Source organism: Tachypleus tridentatus, chromosome 13 (genome assembly GCF_004210375.1).
Source record: "Tachypleus tridentatus isolate NWPU-2018 chromosome 13, ASM421037v1, whole genome shotgun sequence".
NCBI lineage: Eukaryota > Metazoa > Arthropoda > Merostomata > Xiphosura > Limulidae > Tachypleus > Tachypleus tridentatus.
In genome coordinates this window covers 219,128,137-219,152,238 of record NC_134837.1, presented here as the reverse complement: position 1 = coordinate 219,152,238, position 24,102 = coordinate 219,128,137, and the positions used below count along the sequence as shown (strand labels likewise).

Sequence of the window (24,102 nt, the reverse complement as noted above, 5' to 3'; positions counted from 1 at the left end):
GAAACTGAAGGACGTGGATCTTGAGGTTTGTTGGAAGGTATGGGAGGAACAGAGATGGGTGTGGAAGTCGATTCATCAACCTTTTTAACCACGGAGGTCAAAAGGCTTTTCATTTGTTTTGAAAACGATTCTCTTGGAGGCACAGAGAGATCTGTCTGCACTCCCACTGTAGTTGTGGAATGAAGTGCAGCAGCATATGTCCGAGATGGAGTTGTGGACAGCAATTTCCGAGCCTCAGGATAACTAATGTTATGTGTCGTTTTCAAACGCTGCACCTCTTTTTCCTCCAACCATTTTGGGCAAGAATGAAAGTAAGAGGGGGTGAGAACCATTGCAGTTTACGCAATGTGGGTTCATGTCACAGTCATAGGCATTGTGGTCCTTGCCTCCACAACGAGCACATGTCAGGGAACCACGACAAGATGTCTTTGAGTGGCCGAATCTCTGACATTGGAAACATCGAAGAGGGTTTGGTATGTATGGCCGAACCCTGCAAATGAGATAACCTGCCTTGATGGTGGCAGGTGCACGTGGTAAAGTAAATGTTAAAACGAGGGTATTTGTTGGCAGTGTAACTCCATCTTTGCGAGTGGAGATGCGCCTCACTGCAGAAACTCCTTGAGTGGAGAGACCAGCGAGAATCTCTGACTCGGGAACGTTCTTCAAATCCCTTCCAGCAATAACTCCTCGTGAAGAATTCAATGTAGCATGGGGTGTAACCTCAATAGGTATATCCCCAATTGCCTTTGAATGCAAGAGAAGTTCACTGTGTTGGGATGTGGATGTTTCAACCAATATGTCACCAGATCGAAGTTTCTTTACTGATTTTGGAGAGCCAGCAAGTCCCTCTAGTCCCTTTTGAATAAAAAAAGGGGACATTTGCCCTAAAGGTTTTTCCGAATGAGAATGTAATACAAGAAAATGAGGTACGTGTGTTACTGATGTTGAAGATTGCTGTTCTGAGTATTCAAGACGTGGTCGCTTACCCATTGACTGTTTTTTTACAATTTTATTTAAATTTTTTTAGAGGATCCATAGGAAAAAAAAAATTTCGGTACCCACTGACCCCACCCACCATGGAGCCCTACAAGGGGACGCACTACAAAGTCACGCAAGGACAATGCAGCAACGCCAGGGTTTCGTGAGCACTATACCCAAACACCAGCATCAGGCACAATGTCCACAACACCCGTTGAGAACTTCCAACACTGGTACTTGGTTGACCTTTGCCCAATTGGACCAGCCGATTGACCCAAGGGGGGCCACCCAAAGGCCGCACGTCTACAGGAATTCGAGGCCAAAGTGGTGTGTTAGGGTTGGACCCCTCAACCACCAGGATCCTCTCCTCCCCTTTACGGGTCGCCACGCACGGCAAACACGTGGGTGGATGTTTAGATCCCAGAGAAGGTAACCAGATAGAACAGAACCTTTCGTGGGAGGTCCCCCTCACCACGTACAGGAATCCACACCGAGGGCAGGTAAATTGAAAAGTGAGAATTTAGTCCGAAAATATGAGGGAGCCAGCTATTTTATGCAGAGGTAGTGCAACACTATTGGTGTAATGTAATTGCATACTAAATACATTTAAGAATAGTACACAAGTTGTGGAATATACAGACTAGTGTGCTGAGCATTGAAATATTTTAGCAATGCTTAGGGGCTTAAAGGAGAAAAATAGTTTTCTGTGAGAGGAGGTAACACTATCAAAATGTTCATTTTCTGTTTTGTTCTTTTAGTCACAGCTATCCTTTTAAGATAAACTGCAAATTGGCACAAATGATCCAATCAAATACTCTATCTAAAATTCAGCAGTATTCTATCAATAAAGATATGTATATATTCTTAATTTTTACACTTTTAATTGTTTAATGCTTGAGTGAAAATATTGTAATTTCTTCAAAGTTGCATCCTGAAGGCACTAAGCCTCAACTTGCAAACAAAGTGCAAGTTTAATTGGAAATTCATTTCATATAATAAAAAGTTTATAAAGGCTGCAAACTTTCATTTTATTAAATGTGTAAAATATACAATTCTTTATAAATAATTTTTTCTAGTTTTATTTTGATACTGTTTTTTTACATATTTTGTGAAACCACATTTTGTAGCATTAACCATATAGAAATAATTTCTGAGCTGCATAAAACCTAGGAGAATTTAAGTCATTTTAATGAAACGAGCACTTAAAGAACAGTTAAGAATGAAAAAGATAAACTAATTTATAAAAATATTTATGGTGAACAACAAGAAACGTATTTTAAATGGGGTAAATATAAAGTAGTGTATTTCTGTTAATGTAGAGAATAATTCAATAAATTTAATAGGGAATGCTAATACAAAATAATGGCTTCAAAACGGGAAAATATTAACTCTTCAATACCTGCATTACACATTTATAGCTTAAGCAAGTTTTTATATATCCAAATTGGAGAATGGTTTAGCCAAATTGGTTGCACGTTATTGAAACATTTGGTACCTCAATTGTTTACAAACTTTAGTATAACCTTATTCATTTATTAATTTTAGTATCATGGTAATAATAAACAAAAAAGTGTGACAAGTCCCTAGTATTTATTTGCTTACCTGTACCAAAAGTTTACCTACCAAATTCTTATTGTCAAGTTTCAGATGTATACTTACCTTGTATCAAATGATCAACTGTAGGTGGAACAAATCCAGTCACTGTTGAGGCCAAATTATTAGCTGGTGGTATAGCTATATCTATACAGTTAAGGCTTTGGTTAAATTCAATAAAGTTTTCAAATGATGATAGAAATAGTATATTGATACATATGAAATTGTTTCAAATTAATGCTTAGGTCTAAACACAATTTCATTAAAGGTTTCAGTTATCTATAAATCAAACATTAAAATATTAATGAAATACTTAAATACAACAGAAAAAACAAGAAATAACTGAATAGACACCTTTCTCATTTCAGGTGATATTCAACATACTATAAGATTACAAAGCTTGCATACTGCCACAGTTAATGACCACTTTTGATATTTTTTTCATACTACAAAATTACCAGGGTAATAGTTATATTTGTTTTAATACTTTAGCAATCCATATTTGGCAAATTCAGAACCTTGGAATTCTTATGGTTCTGATCCTACTTTCTGGATGTTTACCTAAGCAAATTCTATTTCCCAGAGTAAAACAAAAATTACAAGTGATTAGACAGTATTAGCAACATATGATTACTATAAAAAATTGCCCTGTAGTATTGGATGATCAAGAAATTGATATTTCAAGGTTTATTTCACCCCATGTTCAAAGAGTTTCATATTAAATACAATAATTGTTACTTACTATTAGAACAAGGTTTGTATACTTTCCAATACATCAAATTCCATGATTTTCCAGGACTTTTGTAAAAGTTCAGGAACAGACAATTGAGACTTACAAAGGCAGCATAGGGCAAATAAATACAACGAAATTAAGAAGCTGGATATTAAAAGAATAAAAAGAGACCAAAGTTTGTCTCCTTTCAATATTCTTGTTTAAAGTCAGATTAACAGCATGCTGTAAATAACTGAAACATGTGATCGGGAAAGATAAATACCAAGTAATGGACCAATTTTAACATTTACTCTCTATGGAAACGACAATATATAACATCATCCTATGAAAGTTAGCCACTAAACATCTTGTTATCACAGGATCAACATTTGAAAAGCCAAAAGCTAATTAAGCCAAAAACTATGAATCATTACTATGTACTTAAAATAGGGATTCAAAGGTTTACTTGCTAAATCAAGTAAGAAAATTTTTTTTTAAATGTTAAACTAGGCTGTTTTGTCTTTAACTTGTATTAGGTATTATTATATGTTTCAGGTATTGTATCTTATAAAAATAAAACCTAGACTTGTATTCATATTAGTCTGAAAGCAAAACACAGCCTCAATTTCCATTTATTCAAAGTTTCTTTTTTGTCATAACAAACCCAGCATATGTTTAATGCTAACATATATTCTTTAATTATATTTTAATTTCCATGTTTCGTATTAGAGAAAGTTTCAATTAATATGTTCTTTCATATTGGTTAATTCAGTGGAAAACACTTCCAATGGATCTGTTTGAGTCCATTACCACAAACTTTTGTTACTGTATTTATTTAAATCTGTTTAGTGTGCCAAATCTAAATGAAGATGGAATAAAGACAAACTAAACAATAGTCATTTTAGACTAAACTGTTTTGTATTTTATATATGACTGACTTCAAAAATGCAAACTTGACATTTTGAGCAGAGGTTAAAGGTTTCTTACAGAATTTTTAACAACTAATTACTTTTATGCATTTATCCAATTTAAATAAACAATATTAAGTTCATTTATGTAGTATGCTAGCACGAATATGGTTGAAATTAAAATTATTTTCAATGACTTTTCAGGTTTATAGTCACTTGTTAAAATTGTATATTAAAATATTTATGATTTACAATAACATTTCTTAGATATTTTAGACAAATTATTTTGAATTTGTCATGCAAACAAGTTGAAAGTGGATTAAAACTGGTGTTTGTATAGAATTGGTTAAACACTTAATTTACATTTCTGCACAATTTACAGTAAACCTTCCATGATATCAAATAATAAACAAAGGCATACTTCAAGATATTAAATGTTGTACAAAAAAGATGAAATTTAAAGTACAGAGCACACACACACTCTTTGATAGACTATTTAGGCAGAGTATTCATTATGAAACTTTGTAGAATGGACGACACATCTCCACAACAAGTAGTTGCCATCCATTCTACAAAGTTTCGTCACACACACATCGTTTCATATAGTTTCATTTGTTGTTTGGATAATGGAACTTACCAAAACTTGAGCCAAACTGTCCAGGCAGACAAGGCAGTTGAGACTGAAAGGATGGTATGATGCTTGAAAAAGTATTCTGACTTAAAGATGGTCCAGTTGCAACGACTGGATTTGCAACTGGGAGGAGCTTCACTGGAGAAGCTGGATTTGGTTGTGGAAATGAACTGAAGGGAAAGCCTGGAGCACTACTGCTGGCAATATTGGTGACATCTCCCACACAAAGATTACCCATTGATATATTAAGATCACCTAAGCTATCAGACTATATCAAAAAGTAAGGTTAATTACTTGACAAAAACAAAATTAAAATCTTGGAATATTTCTAGAATATTCAGAATTTTAATTCATTCAAAATCATTTATAATGTATGCTTTAAAAAAAACTGGAACTCTGTACAGAACCAGTACACAAAACAAGTTACATTTGTTAGCATTTGTTTACTCTGATCCATGTTTTAAATCAAGAAAATATACTCAGCTGATATTAGATTTAATGCCTGATAGCATCCTGTAACAAAATAAAGTTGCATAGTATTAAATCTCAGTATGCAAAAGAATAGAAGTGATCTTTTTGTTGTTTTCTAATTACACACATTAATTTAAAGTGACAAGTAAAACAATAGTTTCACTACATTTTAATTATAGAACAAGTTTTCCTGACACAAATATACTAGTAAAAATCAGCTTACAGGATTAGCTGATCCTCCCATAGTTGGAGCCAAGAAAACTGGTTGTTGGCTGTAAGGGATATTAAGTACATCAACAGGAGGATGACTAGGTTTACTCAATAATGCATAGTATTTCTTTCCGATTGCTAAGATTGCCTCCGAAAGTTCTTTAGAAAGACTAATAAAAATAAGCAAGTGAACATACAAAACGTTAACTTTGAGTCAAGTACAAAATTCAATACATGAATAACTAAAGCATAATAATATAAATTTTAATTTTTAGTATTCCAAAGTTTCTACTGCTGGTGACAATATGAGAATGGTCATTATTGAAATATTTCTGTATGAAGCAGTGCAATTAAATTTATCCTGAACAAAAATAAACTGGAATGTTGAACTTGAATAGAACTTCTGTAGATGTTCAGTTAAATAACCAACAGACTTTTAGCATTCATGTATAAATAGCTTAATGTTTAATTAACAAGAGGAAAAGGTGCTAGCAAGCAGTAACAATTACAAGAAATTGTATTTAGCTATCCAAATAAGTAATTGGATTGATAGTGCAATATATAATCTACAGAATAATATCTCAAGGCCCAAAACCTACAATCTGATACACTAAATTCTCACCATGCATTACTATAAAATACAAAGATTGTTAGTTAAATAAGATTTGTAGACCATTTACCATGAGTATAACAACAAATATAATTATGACATTGAAACTTCACCATTGTTTATCATCTACCAGTAATAGATTTCCCACAAATAAAACTTTGCACACACTCCATTAGGCTCATTTTAGTAAATATTGACATAAAAAATTGTGCCAAAATCACACTACATCTTTTGTTTTACTAATCTTAGCAACCTACAGTTAGTTACAAATAAAACAGTATTTTTTGTGAGCCAGGTTATTTAATATTCAAAATTTTCTTTTTGGGTCCTAATTTCTAGTATTCCATCACTAGTACACCAAATCAAAAAGAAAACTTCCTGTAAACAAACATTCTCTTCTTGCCTTTGTTGAGATTATCAACTTATTTAACCTGGATTTTCCTATCACAACTAAAATTTAACATTAGGTTCCATTCCATTTAGCTTAACTTGAAAACTTTACATTTCCTCATCCTAGCTAATTTATGTTCAAATGAAGATTCATATTTGCAATTATTGCAAAAGTTAGAATTTTATATATGGCTTAAATATTGCAACAATATTATTAACAAGACAACCTTATAAAGTAATTGAACTCTAAAACTACCAATAGGGTAAAAATGGTACAGGGTCGGCAATGAAGAGTAAATCTAAATGAAATGAAATCCCCAAAAGATTTGTTTTATCACTGAGAATATGTTTTTGCAATATTATATATTTAAACACTGACAGCTTAAAACACTTATGACTTAAAAACTACTGTTCAAAAACAAAGTCACTAAATTTTGATTTTATTACAAATGCTGTTCATTCATATTTAACTACAAGCTTTTAAAAATGTAAAACTCATAATAAAAAGTGTATTATAAATTAAAATAGAAAATAAGTATACCAAGGTTTAGTACCAAAAGATGTTTATGCAAAATAATTTTATACATTGTTTTCAAGAACAGTTCTTCCTTTGAACATGATCAGGACATTTTGTTATAAAAGATTTGTTAAAACTACACTATTACTAGGACAATTTGTAATGGGTGCACTCATGCTACATCATTTTTGGAACTTGGAAGGTTTTGTTATCAACAGCGATTTTTTTTTTTTTCAAATATAAAACTGATTGGTATAATAAAATAGATCATAAGTTATATAATCATTTGGGGGCGATTAAAAGGTGAAATAATGCTATGGGGTTAATATAGTGTCTATAGCCTGTATTACAATGGGTTGCACAGGGGTATGGGGCATGAAATAGGTTATATTAAACATAGGATCAGGAAAAAATTAAAATTAAGTCTACAAAAACATTTATTGTAATTTAACATACTGATTGGAATTTAAAGCACCTTTAATACCTTAAGCATTTACAAACATAATATATGCATTCTTTCTGCATATTAACTTTAGTCAGATTTTACAGTATATTAAAAAGATATGTACATGACCACCAAAAAGTTCTAACAATATCTATTGGAAAGAAAACATTTTACTTTTGTAAATTAGTAAAAATCAAGAATCACAAAATACTTGTAACAAAACCTTTCATAATAATGTGATTGTAACTTGGATGCTCTAATTAAGTGTTTCATAAGAATAAAGTCTATGTCAGACAGTCCATAACAAAATATCCCAAAATCCTTCCAACTACTTCTACCTCAGGATCAAATAATTTATTCAAAAATAAGGTGGCATATAAAAACGTAAGTATACAAAAGATACTACATGCATAGATATATCTTTAACCAAAAGTAATTACTTAAAAGAACCAGCTCATATAAGGTTATATTACCCAGTTAAATTTTGCAAGCACATCAGAATTGTAGTTATGATTTCTCGTGAAGGCTGTAATTGCTTTGAAATCTTATCTTCTTTCAATAACTGTCCAGTCATCTTTGGACAATATTTCTTTAAGAAACCAATACAAGCTCGTACAAAACAATCCTGTTGCAGTGAAAGGAAATTGAAGTATATAAATATATTTTCCAGATGAATAATGTTATTTTGGACAGTTCTTTTAAACAACCTATAAAAACATACACTTCATTTCCCAAACAGTTTTATCTACAATCCCTGAAACACAAGAAATTTATGAATAAAAGAATTATTTAAGTCTCACTCTTGTATGTAGATTCATGTAGAACACTGCCAAGCATTCAAAATTGAGTCAAAATGTACAAAAATATTTCTCTTCATACTTTCTAAAGTTGACCAGTTAAGTAACAAAAAATGTAAAGATCCATTTTTAATATATATTAAAAAAAAAGAAAGCTGTCACTGAGAAAATTATCTATAAATGTGGCAGAGAAAAGAGTTAATTATGTATTTCTTAAATTTTTTTCATAATTCTCATGCTTACAATTTTTTTATGGTTTGTTTGTAGTTTCTCAAACTACAAGGACCACTTGTAGTAGAAGGAAGGCAACTTGTAATCACTACCCATTACCAACTGGTAGAGTACATATAAATAGTAAAAATAACATATGCTCACAGGAAGAGTTTCACCCACCCACCTCAAATATATATACACACACTATTTATGATCAAAATAGTGAATATTGGGAGAGATTACTTCAACTATACTAAAGAATATTATTCAATAATCAAAATTACTTGCTTTCAAAAGTAAACTGATTGTTAAATTCATATCAGAAAACTTACTTCAGTATTTTTTTTAATGTGTTTCTAGAGTTCTAGTTTCATGTAAAGACTCAAAGTAAATGTTGAGAAGTTAAGGAAAAACTCACTCCGTGTTCTTCAATCTTCTCTGATAACCACGTATCCAGTTTCACGTAGTTTCGTCGATAAGCCATACAAGCTAAGTCTATAATAAAGGTAAATGAAGTAGAATTCATTAACTCAGTCAAAGCTTTCATATCTTGTGCTACATTCAAAATCCTCATTAGACGACTCTGATCATAATCTCCTCTAACGTACCAGTCAATAATAGAGTGTATGATAGGGGGTCTAAGTACTGCAGAATGGACCTGCAAATACATGTTAAAACAAAAGAAAATTATGCATACACTACAGTGGTTAGCCTGTGCAACTACACTAACTGTATAATCTTAAAATTGGAAAATATTTACTGGTATTTTTTGTCCTGCACTAATCGTTTACCATTCTAAATGTACAAAATAAAATTATTAAACACTAATACACAGAACAAAAACAAAAATTAGAAATGACATTGATGATGTTACAGATTTTGTAACTTACACAAATAATTGTTAATGATGGAATAGAAAGGACGTAGAATACTGAGAAAGATAAGTGTTAAGGTTGAATATCTTTTAGCAAAAGGATATTCTGAAAAATTAAAATATCTAAATACAAAAGGTATGACTATTTTGTTGTTTTTTGGTTAAAATATTACACATTATCCTGCAATCTAGCCCTACTTTATTATTGCAAACAACTATTCTGTGTTTTTGTTCATTAAATACCTAAAATACATTTTTAATAGCAAAATTTCCATAATTCACTTCAGTTACCAAGGAATAGCATTTCAAATATCAGCATTAAAGTCATCAACACTACTTGTATTAGAGAAGTCACACTATAGATATTTATGATAAAGTTTATTCTTTTGAATATTTTGATAACTTCTGAAGATGTTAGTAACATTTGTACTAAAAATACATCTTCCAATAAGTTTCACACAAAAGTTTGTATCAGATGTGAAATAATTCTTGAAGTGAAATCCATTCAGCTCATCATTATGAATGTATTCATGAGAATAATTATACTATGACTTTTTATAATGTACATACGTTTACAAAGTTTTATGGGGTATCAGTAAATATTATAACGCGTTTGTAAGCAAAATATCAGGTTTTAAATTAAGTATTAAAATTTTTTTAATTAATGGTTTTCTCCTAATTTTTTCTTTAAGAATGTCAGCTATCTAACAGTAATTTTTGTTTTGAGATTAAAAATACTTTCAGGTGTAAGAAAATTTAAGTAAGATGTGAAATCTTTATAACCTACAGGTAGTTAATTTTTTTTAAAAGAAAACTTCATACTTTTTGTTGTTTTCACAGTTTACTAAATATTTGTCTGATAGATTTTGCCGATCTCTTGTGTAAATAGCTTAAATGCCATAACATTATACATTTCAATATATTCGTTATTTTTATTATATTGATCTTTCAGTCATTGCTTGGTAAAAATTATCGAAGTCACAATGACATGGTGCAAGTGCACTCATGTTATCGTATCCAATAATATAAAACTGATCTTTATAAAGTGACCTGCCTTGGTTGTGGTTTAGTGGACTAGCATTTTCTAAGATAGTCACATTTCAATTACAATACACTATATGCATATACACATTACTACTATTGAGAAATAAGTTTAATTTATTTTGAAAACAGAGTAAATAAACAAGTTTTGCAAACAACTGTAATTTTAGTGACAAAGACTTTTGAACTATGTTGCTGCTAGGCAGATTGCTAAGCCTCTTAAAATTTTGCACATAGGGGCTCCGAAAGAAATTTTAGGTTTTATATACAAATTTGAATAACTCAAAAAAATAAATTTATTAAGTTTGGCAAGTAAGCTGCATTTGTCTCAAAATAATGAATTTCAAACAGGCTAAAGTTGACTTACCAATATGAAGAATTGTCTTAAAAAAGAAATCCATATTTGAAAATAGGTGAGAAAATCACTAAGGAGACATTTTGAGCTTTTGACTTGTTATCCACATATTATAGACAGAAGTAAATGTATGTGAGGGAGCATTTGCAAAAATGGAAAGATGTGAGCTGGTCACTGTATTTGATTCAGTACATGAGGGATATCTTAGCAAATATTGAAAACAAGAGGTTCTTTTGTATTCTAATTGTCAATATCAGTAAACTGGAGTTCAAAATTTGTATGGAACTATTGTTTTGTCAAAATATAAAAGTCTAAAATGTAATTTAGCTAGTGTTGCATTCAGCATACCATTCAATACTCAAAATTCAATGTTTACAAATGTTTTTAATATTTATTTTTTAAATTAAAAATTAATGTATGTTACTGAAATTTGAATTATCTAATTTCATACCAAATTTACAAACTTATATTCATGAAATAGTCATTCAATAAAATATAGAATGCAAGTCCACAAATGCAATAACATGACAATAGTAAAACCCATCTTAACAAGGTTACTTCCCAGTTTTCTAAAAACAAATAAATTACCAACATTTACTGTAAGGTATTTATTGAAAATTGTTAAAGAGCATAAACAGTCAATTTCACTTAATATTCATTAACTTAAGAATACCAGAACCAATTAAATAGCTTCTCTTTAAAAGATATATACTACAATACATAAAAATGAAAGCTTTCATACCTCTGAATACCAAGCACGTAGCAAAACTGTAGTTGAATTGGGATGATTTTCTAAAAATACAGGGATCAAGCTGGACAAAATGTCTTGTTGTAAGATGTGTGAAGGGCTCTAAATAAGTTGCAATCAAGTGCAAAAATAGAAAAATGCTCAATTGCAAAATTTTCTTACTGAGAATTTTAAATTGCATATTTTAGTGTTCTTATATAAAAGCTGTTTTTTGTTTAATCCAAGTTTTTGAAATATAAACCAAATTTTATGAAAAACAATATAAAAGAATACTGAAAAAATCCTTTAATTTCCTTCTAAAAGATGAATATTTATTTTATTCAAGAAAACGTTTGACAGTAAAATAAAGCAAAGCACATTTGTAAGAATATTAATATTTTAGTACCTGAAAAACCTACAAGTTAATAAATAATTAAATGTACAAAAAAAAAAAAGAGAGAGACATTCTAAACCTTTTCCTTTTACCTACAACTGTCTGGATTAGAGTTAAGATTTTTTAAAATTTGCACAATGGAGCAAAATAATAAGTTCTTCAACTAAGTTGCATTTAGGACATTTTGTTAAAATCTAATGTTTTAAGATAGAGTAAGAAAAAATTTTGGAAAATTCATGTTAAATAATTTGCTACATTAAATGCAGCAAGCCCAAACATTATGTATTCCATTAAGAAAAGCATTCTGTTTGAGTACTTACTGAGTAACTTGGTATTGACTACATCTGTCACAAGATTAAGAGAGATTAAAAGTTTATTATTACTACTGTTAACAGTAAATTAGGCTTGTCATCTAGCTATTACCAAGAACAGAGTTTTTGCTAGTATGACAAGAAATGAGTTAACCAGTTGAGCATAAATGCTAAAATCAAGTATAATGACGAGAAAAATTAATTCACAGGTCAATTTCTTTTTTTTAAACTATCTTTAATACCAAACAAATTGGTAAATGAAAATTATTGTCACTGAATTATTTAAAATCATAGTTCACATGTTATGGCACTAATATATACACACACACACACACACACAGTTATAACAAAGTTATTCATCTCCTAATGAAAGGTAAACATTGATTAGCAACAAAAAAAATATAAAATTTCACTGTTAGAATTCAATAAGTAATTAAACTACAGAAAATAAGTCAATGGATGATTATATGACATACCGAAATTTGTAGAAGACCCAAAGCCAATACGTCAGGACAGTGTTGCATGGGAAACTTAAAAAGTTCTTTTACTGACCTGTAATAACCTACGTCTGAAAGGTGAAGAAGAGTTTCTACCAAATCCAAAGATTTCCTAGTAAATTGATAATTGATTTTTTAAAGTTCTGTTGATAGGTTTCTAATTTTGTAGTTTTTTATATTAATTATTAACTTACACAAATACCTCATTTTATCACTTTGTGTTGAAGTTTAAGTTTTCTTACTTATGGTTTGGTAGAACAAGAAATAAGTGCATTTCATTTTATACAATAAAATATGTACATATATAAAAGTTATTACAAGTGTATTCTAATTCTAACTTACCAAGTTATTTACTATTAAAAACTATTTAAAGATATTTTTAAATTCTTCACAGTATTGCATTAAAACACCCATATAAATGTCAACATCATGCAGTAAAGTCTGAATAAAAGTTCAAACTAGAAATTCATGTTCTTCTCATCCATAGCAATATTTTAACACTCCTACGAAAAGACGTTTCTAGTCCTGATTTCTCCAAGCCTGTTCCCCTGGCTGTGGTTTCGCTAGATAGTAGATAGGGACAGTGGGAATCTCGTTAATCCATTCATTAATGGATTTAAATGGCAATTTCATTTAAATACAAAATTATTAGCCTAATATTAATAACCTTTCAACTTGCTCTGGGGCCTATTAGGCCCCACTTTTCGTAGAAGGTGTTAAAATATCCTAAAAAATTACTATTTCTACAAGGTTTGCTTAAGCCTATTACCAATTAGAAATATCTTCGGTCTTTTCTGGTTGGCTTTTTAAAATATCAGTAACTACAGTGTTACAGCTGTAATCCAAAAGGCATAACACATCAGAGTTCTTTAAAATTTGTCGAAACAGAGAGAGCTAGAAAAATAAAAATATTAATTAATAATAATGTTTCAATGCATTCTTTTAATTATCATTCATTTTTCATTAAGTTTCAAATTAGTACAAATATACATTGATTTCAATGCATTTGGCAAATTAGAATTTATATGAAAATGATTTGAAGTGAAATTTGTTCAATTATCTAAGATGACATTTTTGGGCTTAGTCATATACCTGTCCTTCTGAATTACTCCAATGCCTATATAAATACTCAGATGGAAATATGTCATGGTCTAGTCCTATCATCAAAGAATGCCACAAAAGTTTTATACCCTGTCTGTCCTTCACTACAAAACCAGAATGATCCAATTCCCATACTACATCCTTCCAATTCAAAGATGGTACCTAAGAAAAAGTAAAATAGTATAATATGATAAAGGATGCAAAGTTCAAATTTACTTTACAGTTATACACCTACTAAAATAAGAATTTAATATCTTAACCATCTGAACCAAAATCAACCTTTATTATGAGATTTTTCAGAGAGAGAGAAAGAATAATGTACCTATGTTAGATCTACAGAGGAATAATAGCGTTGCTTTATTAGGAAATTATACAGGAACAAAATTGTACACTTCAACTGCTTTACCAAAAAAGTAGTAGTTCTTAGAATTCGTGCTCAAGAATATATCTAGCTTTATTCTGAAGCAAAAAAATTTTCATACATACTATTTCACAAATGGCTTGAACAAAAATATCTACATTCCAGGTGGAGGAAATCTGTCCTTCCAACTTTTTAGAACCATCCTGCATACCTCCTGCCTCTACACCATGTTCCTATAACAGCATAAATCAGTTATTTTAATCATTTCCTTTATTAGAAACAAGCAACTTAGTACATGCTAGTTGTTTCCAAACTTGTGTAAATACATTTTTAATTACAAATTTATATTGTTATCACTTTCAGACATTATTAAGGACTTACGCTAGAAACTTTTCATCTTTCACAAGTAAATATCTAGTACAGATTTATGTATAAATAAACAACATAAGCTTGTGAATATTTAATAATATACTAAAGCAGTACTTTTTACTATTGTAAAGAAAGAGCATCCGAACCCAACGACAAATAAAAAATAAATGATATTTTGATAGTAGGTTGATTTCAGGATGATCTAAACAATCACTTGTTTGTGAATTTTAATCATTTTTTCAGAATATGACTATTACATACATAGAGGATAAGCTCTATCATTCTTAAATAAAATACAACTACTTTGTTCTTAACTTCTATAGAAGTTTAATTTTAATCAAATTTTATCAAATCACCTCATCTCAACATTGTTACTTGTATCACAACTTTTAAGTCATAGGCTAAAGATTTAAACAGATAAGTTACTTTTATTTTCAACCTCATAAGCCATTGCATACTCAGGTATAGATCTGAATAAATATGCAAGAGCTCCCTCTTAGTACTACGTTGCAGACAAGGCAAGTCTTGCAAAATAAAAATATAAAACCATGATCAACATCATATAAAAAAAAACATGAAAATTCTTGCTCCTATGTCCCCAAACCAAGTCTTTTAAGCACCTAACACCACCACTGGTCATAAACGCATTAAAAGTGCATGTCATGTTTTTCAAATCATAACAAAAATACATGAAATGCAGAAAAATTTACAAAAAGAAATAAATACAAATTTGAAAAAAATGCCTATAATAAAACTCTGCATTTTTAATTGTTTATTTAAAAACCCTACCACAATGAAATCTTCAGAGCCACAAACTTATACGAATACCATATATCAAAATATTTACAAAACAGCAGCATCTTCACAAGTTTGAAACTACTTCAAACACTCGTTTTTATTTTTTTTCTGGAATGCAATAAAAGGCACAAAACAGGTGCATCTAGCTGTTTTTACTGTGTGGCAAAGTCATGAAATATACAAGAAAATGCTTACCTGAAGTGAAATACCTTCACCCAGCCCTGTATGTGTTCTTATAATTAAACCCAAAATTCTTGCTACAATTGATGGTGTGATCTTGTTCTGGCACAAATTAACTAAGTTTGACTTGCAATCCTCTAGGCTGAAAAACCATAGAACATTCATTTACCTCTACAATAAATTACATTTATTTACTGCATAAGTAATCAATGTTAGTTACTTATCTATTTTTAGCTTACCATCTCTATTTCTTGTTATTGATTAGAGGCAAGTGACAATGTTAATTAAAAAAAGATTTCCGACCTCTGTTCAATTCATTTACAAAATAAACTGAAATGTTCATATTTAAAACTATTTTTATACACATTTTATTCAATTATTGTAAGCACTAAGTGAAAGTGTGAAAGTTTGTGCAATATTATGTAAGTTACATATTAGATGTATCCATTGTTGATAAGGCTCTTCATGTAAGTTGTGGATACAATACATTGCAGGGCTGAGGTGCTATTTATATTAGTAAATGATTGGAACTGTGACCATTTCAGTGAGAGCTGGAAAAGGTTAATGAAATGTAATTTTCTATTTTATTTAAGTTACTACATATTAGAAAATTCCACACATCTACAAGTTTCCACTACTGTACTAAAACGAAAGAACTTTAAGTTGATGAAAATAAACTTATTTCATGATCTTTAAGAATACATTTCTATATAAAATTAATACATTATATTATGGTACAAATTACAAATAAAACACTTAAAGATATTGCTAGATTCCTTTACAAATCTACATGCTAGTTGAATGCATCTTATTGTTGAAATAATTTTGTTAAAAATATTTAGAAAAATGAATCCACAAGAATTGAAAAACAATGTCAAATCTTGTTAGATAGAGTACTTTAATTGTTTTCAATGTATGTTCCAAATTATGTTAAACATTGTTCTGAACAAGATTCTCAAAATATGAGTCTAACAAAGATAAACCCAAGATATTATAAAGGTGGTAAAGTAGGATCAAGCTGGATCTTCACTAATATAATTGATAAGTTTACATTACCTTCACTCAGTTGAATTACAATTGTATTTCTAATCTTTATTACTACTAACACAATTCATATTTAAATAAAAACAGTTTAAGACATGTCAAATTTTGTAATTAAAATTGAATAGTTACAATTGTATTTAGAGGAAAATTTTATAAATTCATATTTTAGCATCTTTAAAGAAGATGCCCAATTAAAAATGCTTTAAGTCATGGCATTTCCCATTTCATTTGTTTTAGACATTGACAAATAATATTTGCAGTTACTATAAAATCCAACTAATGAAAAACTAACTTTAAATAAAACAATTATAGACTTGCAATTAATTTAACACCTAAAAGAAAAGTAAAAACCCCAAAGCAAAAAATTTAACATAAATATGAAGTTGATGTCATATTGTTATATTCATTTTATAAATAATCAGTTACTGGTCAATTCCATAACCTGATTTTTGTAAGTTACAGCTGTATTGATCTCAGAACTTGAAGAAAAAACAAAACAAAAACTTATGGTAATAAACAGGTCATTAAAATAAAAGCATTGGTCTCCAATATTGTCTTGATGCAATACAGTAGTGTAAGGAAGACACCATGTTTTTTAGTTAAACTTTCACTGCCCAAAATACACACTGAACAATACAGTTATTAATTTATAAAAAAACAAAAAAGTGGAGAGACGAGGTTCAGTCCCCATGGACCTCTCCCCTAGATTCATACCTGTTCAAACATTAAAAAATGTTCATTAATTTCTAGAACAGGTAATGGATAGTCTGGACCTTTAGCCAATTGTCTTCTCTCCAGCCAATAGTTTTAACATTAATGATCATTACTGATAGTCTTAGGAGGTTTGCAATAACACAAGAGAATTAAGTTTATTGGCAATGTAAATAAAACTCTAGATCCTTAAATCCAAGAGGTACTCTCTCCCTCCCCCTCATATGCAATTTTTTGATGAACAAACAATGGCAATATTTCAATTAGTTGGAATAATTGGAAACTGTAAATGAGGTGAAGTACTAATTTTGATTATTCGAAATAAGTTACTAATGCATAATTTTGACTTTAAAATCAAAATTAAATTATATACAAAAAAGTTTTGTTACAAAATCTGTTTCAGCAAGATTGGCTGACCCATAAAGCCAGCAACTGTATTGTTACTAATAAATGTATAAAGAAATTTGACCTTCAAGTCGATACTTATGGGTAATATTTGTACAGTATATTGCTGTGTATCTTTATCTTACAGTAGTTTTTGCAGTAGGTTGGAAATGGTTAAAGACTGTGGACCAAGTAGATTTTAGCAAGTTTACAATAGTTTTCAAAGTCAGTATGTTGTAGGTTTCTTCCACCACCACCAATAATAAAAATAATGATAATACAATTTCATTAAACATTGTTATGATTTCAGGTTTTTTTGTAGAAATAAGTTTGAGAAACAACGAGTCATATGGTAAGTGTGATGACTGGAAAAACTAAATCTCAAAATTCACCACAAGATTTTAATTCTTTCCATAAATATAAAAAGTTTAAAAAGGATTCAATTTCAAATATTTTAACAAAATGAAAACAATAAAAATACCTGAAAACTATAAAATCATTACCTTGCAGTAAAAGAGTACCCTATTTCTCTAACAAGGTCTACCACTGAATCATCAATCTATATACAGAAAAAAAGTTTGAAAATATTACTAACCAAAGTTCCAGTAACATTGTTAAGATAAACTTGCAACATCTCTTATACAATAAATTTACTAAAAGATAATTTCAAAAGTAAAATATATAGATAATATTTATTAGGAGATGAACAAAACTTATTTCAAGACTGAATACAGATACCATCTCAAGATATTAAATTTAGGTTAAGAAAAAGCATTACTGTTAACAAGGCTTTACACACCTTTAACATTTTGTATGCTAATTTCTAAATTTTATATAAAGGGGAAGAAACAGTAAAACAATTACGTTTTTTGTTATCAACCTTTACTTTAATTGTTGTTCAAGACTGTACTATGAGGAGTGCCTTGCTTCTTTTTAATATTGTTTTATACAGTGTTTTCTCATATTCATTTTATAAGCAAACATTTCAGTCTTAGTGAAACTAATTTTAAAAAGTCTTAAGAAATAATTTAACAGCCTTATTTCAAAAACTGACATTCTTTGAGCTCCAAAAAGTGACTAATAGAAAGTACCTGTGCTGTCAAATAATATAGTACTGAGTACAGAAAACTAGATTCCCTCTGGCTATTGCCCTTTGAAATAAACCAAAGTACTTACGATGTGAAATTCAATACATTGAAAAAAGGAATTGATATAAATAAAAAGTAAATAATTTAAAAATAATCTTTTTTTTAGTATATTATAACATTGTTAGAGTGTAGAGATGAGAAAAGATTAGAAACTAAAGAACATTTGGAACAAGGGGAAAACCTGCATTACCAATTCCTGAATCCAAACACTTATGGGTGGACAGAAATAAAAGTGGTGGAAGGCAAAATTGCATAATGTCGATTTTTCCTCCCATCACAAATGCTCCAGTTTCTAATCTTTTTACACCCCCCTACTTTCTTCACATCCTAACAATTTTAGGATTTTTTATTTTTAATGATAACATCACAGATGTCACCATTTGATTGACAAGTAATCGACAATATTAAACAATCTACATTATTGCATATTTTTTGGGATGTAACAAACTTATTGCAAATCACTTTGGGCTCTAGCTCTAGGTTAAAAACACATCTTAGGGAGAGTTGAAGCATTTTGATGTGTAGACTGGAAGATGATACACTGTGGTTTACGAGTTAGAGCTAATGGAAAGGAAGAAAAAAAAACGAGAACCACCTACTACACTGCCTGATAAAAATAAATCGACTTTTACCCTGCGATATACTGAATACTAAGTCTCATTTTTCAGAAGTGAATCCAATAAATATCAGTTTGACATAAGAGAAACTCTTAATCATACATACTTTAAACATGTGAAATTTCTTAATGGTGTTGGAAAATTAACCAAAGTATTTTTTATTTAAGGCCATAATTTAATAACCAAAGATCTATAACCATATTTTATGAAAAAAGTTGAGCCATACCTCTCTAGCCATTGTTCTTGATACAGAAACTACTTTTTCCATCGGAATATCGTGCTTTGTGTGATATAAAAAGGGTACCAAAATAATTGGTACTATTCCTTGAGGAAAGTCTGACAAAAAATCAAGAAGTATCGAAAGGCTGATAAATGTGTGAGAAACAAATAATAATAAAGGCTAAAATATTGCATAGTAGATCTTCCAAAGATTAAGCAGAAAAAAAAATTAATGAAAACAAAAAATTCATTTACAATGAACTTAAATAATGCATTCAACATCAAGCTGATAATTTTAAAATAGTGCAAGACAAAAACTGCAAAATATTTCATTTGAAACTAATATTTCAATTTAGTTGTATAAGCCACAACTAATATTATAACACTGACAAAGATGACCATTTTCCCACAACCACACTATCATATGTTTTGCTTTTCTTGACAATAATATAGTTAAAATGATATGTATCTGAAACACTTTTAGCTATTACAAAAATAAAAGAACTAAAAATTAGCAATAATTTCTACATTTAAGGCTATTTAGCATGAAAGAAGAATGTGAAATTCAAATTCATTTCTTCATACAGTGTATTTAAAGTATTCAATAAGTATAATACATTTTAAAATTTAAAATCGTTTTAAAACACAAGTAATATACCAGACCATTAAATTCAAAAACCTCAAAAATGCATTTTAATGTATTCACTTAAAATAATTTATATTCACATGCCATCTAATTTTATTTTAAAAGTAGCATATATTAACACTTAGAACGAACTTTAACCATAACAGACGAGATCACAATCCAATTATAACATGCCAATTAGATTGTTCTTTACTAAAGCTTCTGTACTAAAGGGTTCCTACTTGCTGGCCATATGAAGGTTCAGTTTGGTGAACTTAAGTTCGTGTCTTTCAGACAAGTCTTAAGGACAATATCAAGTTATTTCAATATTCCTACATGAATATATTAAATACTTTAGTAATACACATGTTTCATTGTCGGCAAATTTTAGGATTAAAATAACATTCCTTTAAACAGTAATTACCACATTTGTTTTGTTTTTATTCCAAAAATCCTAAATTTACATTATATAAAAACAAATTATTGATAAAATTTAATTAGATAACACTTCAATTTTCAACATACTTAACTTTAATTTCATAATTAAGATTCCACTCTTAAATGGATAAGAAGAAAACATTTAATCATTCATTGCTATTAGCTAGGCATCTCAATGCTGAAGAAATGAAAAACTGCTCACTTATCACCAAGTGAAATCTGTTTTCCTAAGAAATTAAATCTGAACAATATGATGATTTATAGTAATATTCTCAGCAATTAGAATGTCACTTAAGTGACACTGGCAATACAGCTGTCATTAAAATCGTTAATTAACGTCATATATCACACGTATTCTCACAGAAGTTTCAAACTACTTGCAGTCAGATACTGAAAATAAAAATCAAGACAAAGAAACATGTAATTTTAAAGAATTATTTTTTATTTTTACTTTTTTCATTGTGCAACTTAAAAATTGTCCCATACTGACATTTATATTTCAAGATTGTGAGTTTATGAATTCTTACTTTATCAGATTTTTTTTTTTTTTTATCAATCACTTTGCTATATCCAGATATTTGAAGGAGTAAATTAATGAATATGTAAAAGTATAGTAAAACTTTCAACCATTATCTTGTTTGTACACATTTTAGCACATTTAATACTATTAAGTTTTATCGAAACACTCATCTAGCAACTGTAACAAATACAGCAGTTTTTAAATTAGTTGCATGGTTTTTAATAAAATCTTTGTATTACACAATACAGGACATTAGTATTAAATTTTGGCACAAATGTACAAAGGGCTAAAATTTCATCATGTATAATGCAATAGCTCAAATATACCTAGCGTTATAAATGTCAATTATAAATGTCCCAGAAAATTAACACACGTTAATTTCTATACAAATCAAATATGTAAAAGTTAGGTTTCTAAAACATCCACAGTTCCAACATCTTTGTAATTTAGGCTTTTAAGTCTGAAAACACTTTGGTATTTAAAACATTTGATTTATTTCATTTTCTTTGATTAATTGTAACATTTCTCACCTCTTCTCAGAGTTTGCAAAAAAGCTTCTTTTTGTTCACTGCTCAGGCCAGTCTGGTCTTTAGAAGTGTGAAGGATAAAAATTAACAACAGATGAACAAACTCAGTTGAAAAATCCTCTAAGCTTCCTTCTTGACCTCCTTGGAATATGACCAACAAAAGGCACTAACATTTAATCATTTTTTTTAACAAGTGCTTCACACAACTGAATGAATAAAAATTACAGTAAAGCTTATAATTAAAAAACACAATTTTTTAATAATATTACATTGTGATCCTGATCTCTAAAGATAAAATTGATTCAAAAACACTAACATTTTAAAATTATTAAAAACAAGACAAAATCAAAATCTCAAACTGAAGAAAAGTCGTGTTTAATATTCAGTAGCTCATGTAGCAGTTTCAATGTTTCAAAAACCTCAGTGTTTAGTTCTTTAGCTGCTATCAAAATTTAATATTGACAGATTAGCTAGAAAGCCTGCAAAATCACAGTAATTTTTCTTCATTCTATTTTAATACATGAAGCACATTATTTTGTTTTAAAGAAATGAATACTTGAAAGCAACAGCTAACCAACACAAAACTAAGTTTTGTTAAAGCAAACCTATTTTCAGAATTTTAAGAAAGTCTTAAATTTGTTTGTTAATTTGTACTTGTTTTTAATTAATATTACATTGTTTTGAATAAAAGTTTATTGAATGTAAAAAATTAGAGTTGTTAGATTAAAGAACAGAACAAAAAGATAATTTCAAGACTAGCTGAAACTGACCAATTATTTTATTATAAAACTTGATTAGTTGTTCACACAGTTACCTCTCTGATAATTATGCTATTAGTTAACAGTTTATTCTATAGGGCTTAAATGGCTTTATAAAATAATAATTAAAAGAACAGGTGGGAAGACCTTAGAAGACTGTTCATATTTATAAGTTTTGTTTCACTATTTTTGCCATTTTGAGAAAATAAAAAAATACTTAAAAAAGCACTCATTTTGAAGTATATAAAGGTTATGCAAATGAACACTTTTGCTTAATCTGACATTAAGTTTTCTGAATTTAGTACTAAGGTTCCATGGTTACAAGGCTTGTTGAAATGAAGCTTACTTTCAGAGTAAAAGAGATCATACATAAAGATCAACAACCTGAATTAGTGTAAACATGTAGAAGTTCTGGAATCTTCTCTTTTAGAAACTGGATTGCGTGATTACAGAGACCACTATGTGAAGAATGAAGAAGTGCAATTCCAAATACTACTTCTTGCACCTGGGTAAGTTTAAGCACTTTACTTATATTTGGAAGAAGGTGAGAATGTGATCTCAAGCTCTAAAAGAATGCGATAAACATACATCTGTACACTCACATGATTCACTGAACAATATCTAAACCTCTAGAAAAAAGGGGCTTAGAGGTAAGCCAAACAACATTTCATTATTTCAACCACTAGAAACATGAAATAAAAAAGCTTTTTGAAAGTTGTCTAGTAAAATGTATTTAATCAAAAACACTAGGTGTGAAACAAAAATGGTGTGGCCAAAAAAGGATTGAGCATACAACTTTCCATTTAAAGAAATTAAATCAAAATAAGCAGTCAAACAAAGAATTGCACTTATAGGATTGATAAGAACTTTATAGCCAATTTTAATTTATTAGTTAGTTAGACCTCGTATTTTTTACTACCAACCTTCATGCCACAAACTGAACAAAATACATGGCCTGGCTAACTAATGAATAAATATTCGCTGTGAATGTTTTATCAATGCTGTAAGTGTATCTACCAGCTTGGCTACTAATTTATCTCATACGTTTAAGTCGCATGCTTAATCCTTTTTGACCATACTTTATCCCCATAACTAATGTCTTTTTGATTAGATATGACTTTGTAAATATACAATCCAAAACCACAATAAGACACATTTTATAGTAACCATTATTAGGTTTAGAACAACAACCCTTTTTGTTAGAATAGATCTATACTTTATAGAACCAACCAGGTTCTTTAATAATTTCCTTTATAGTAATGTCATGGAAACTAGATTACAATTTGTCATCACTCACATGCCCTCAGTATTGCCATGTCAACCATTAGTTATGCTAATAGATTAAGATGTCATATTATACTAAGTGCTCCTTAAATAGGAGAATTTCATAAAATTGAGTCAATTTTTGTTTAAAATTGGCAGTGAATAAACCATTCACCTATACAAATCTTTAGAAAAGTTGATACAGAATGCTAATCTAGCTTGTTTGGCCAAACTAATACTTCTATAGGTACACATGCTTTCACCCTATAGTTTTGTTGCCCTAAGTCAGCCATCTTTAACATGAATTATAAAAGCTAAAAAAATAGTCTACCTTCAGTTTCAGATGAAGCTGTAGTAAAAATTTG

The 24,102-nt window shown here is 29.4% G+C and overlaps 1 protein-coding gene across 1 annotated transcript in view; it reads right to left on the bottom strand.

Annotated features, from left to right (window-relative positions):
- LOC143238769 (CCR4-NOT transcription complex subunit 1-like) overlaps positions 1-24,102 on the bottom strand; it is a 91,887-nt gene that overhangs the window by 58,353 nt on the left and 9,432 nt on the right. Inside the window, 15 exon segments of the mRNA XM_076479292.1 lie at positions 2,638-2,718; positions 4,829-5,090; positions 5,517-5,673; positions 7,939-8,090; positions 8,894-9,133; positions 11,488-11,595; positions 12,654-12,786; positions 13,444-13,568; positions 13,767-13,937; positions 14,262-14,369; positions 15,499-15,625; positions 18,126-18,181; positions 19,614-19,723; positions 21,720-21,857; positions 22,859-23,039. Coding sequence (XP_076335407.1) covers positions 2,638-2,718; positions 4,829-5,090; positions 5,517-5,673; positions 7,939-8,090; positions 8,894-9,133; positions 11,488-11,595; positions 12,654-12,786; positions 13,444-13,568; positions 13,767-13,937; positions 14,262-14,369; positions 15,499-15,625; positions 18,126-18,181; positions 19,614-19,723; positions 21,720-21,857; positions 22,859-23,039 — 2,149 coding nt within the window.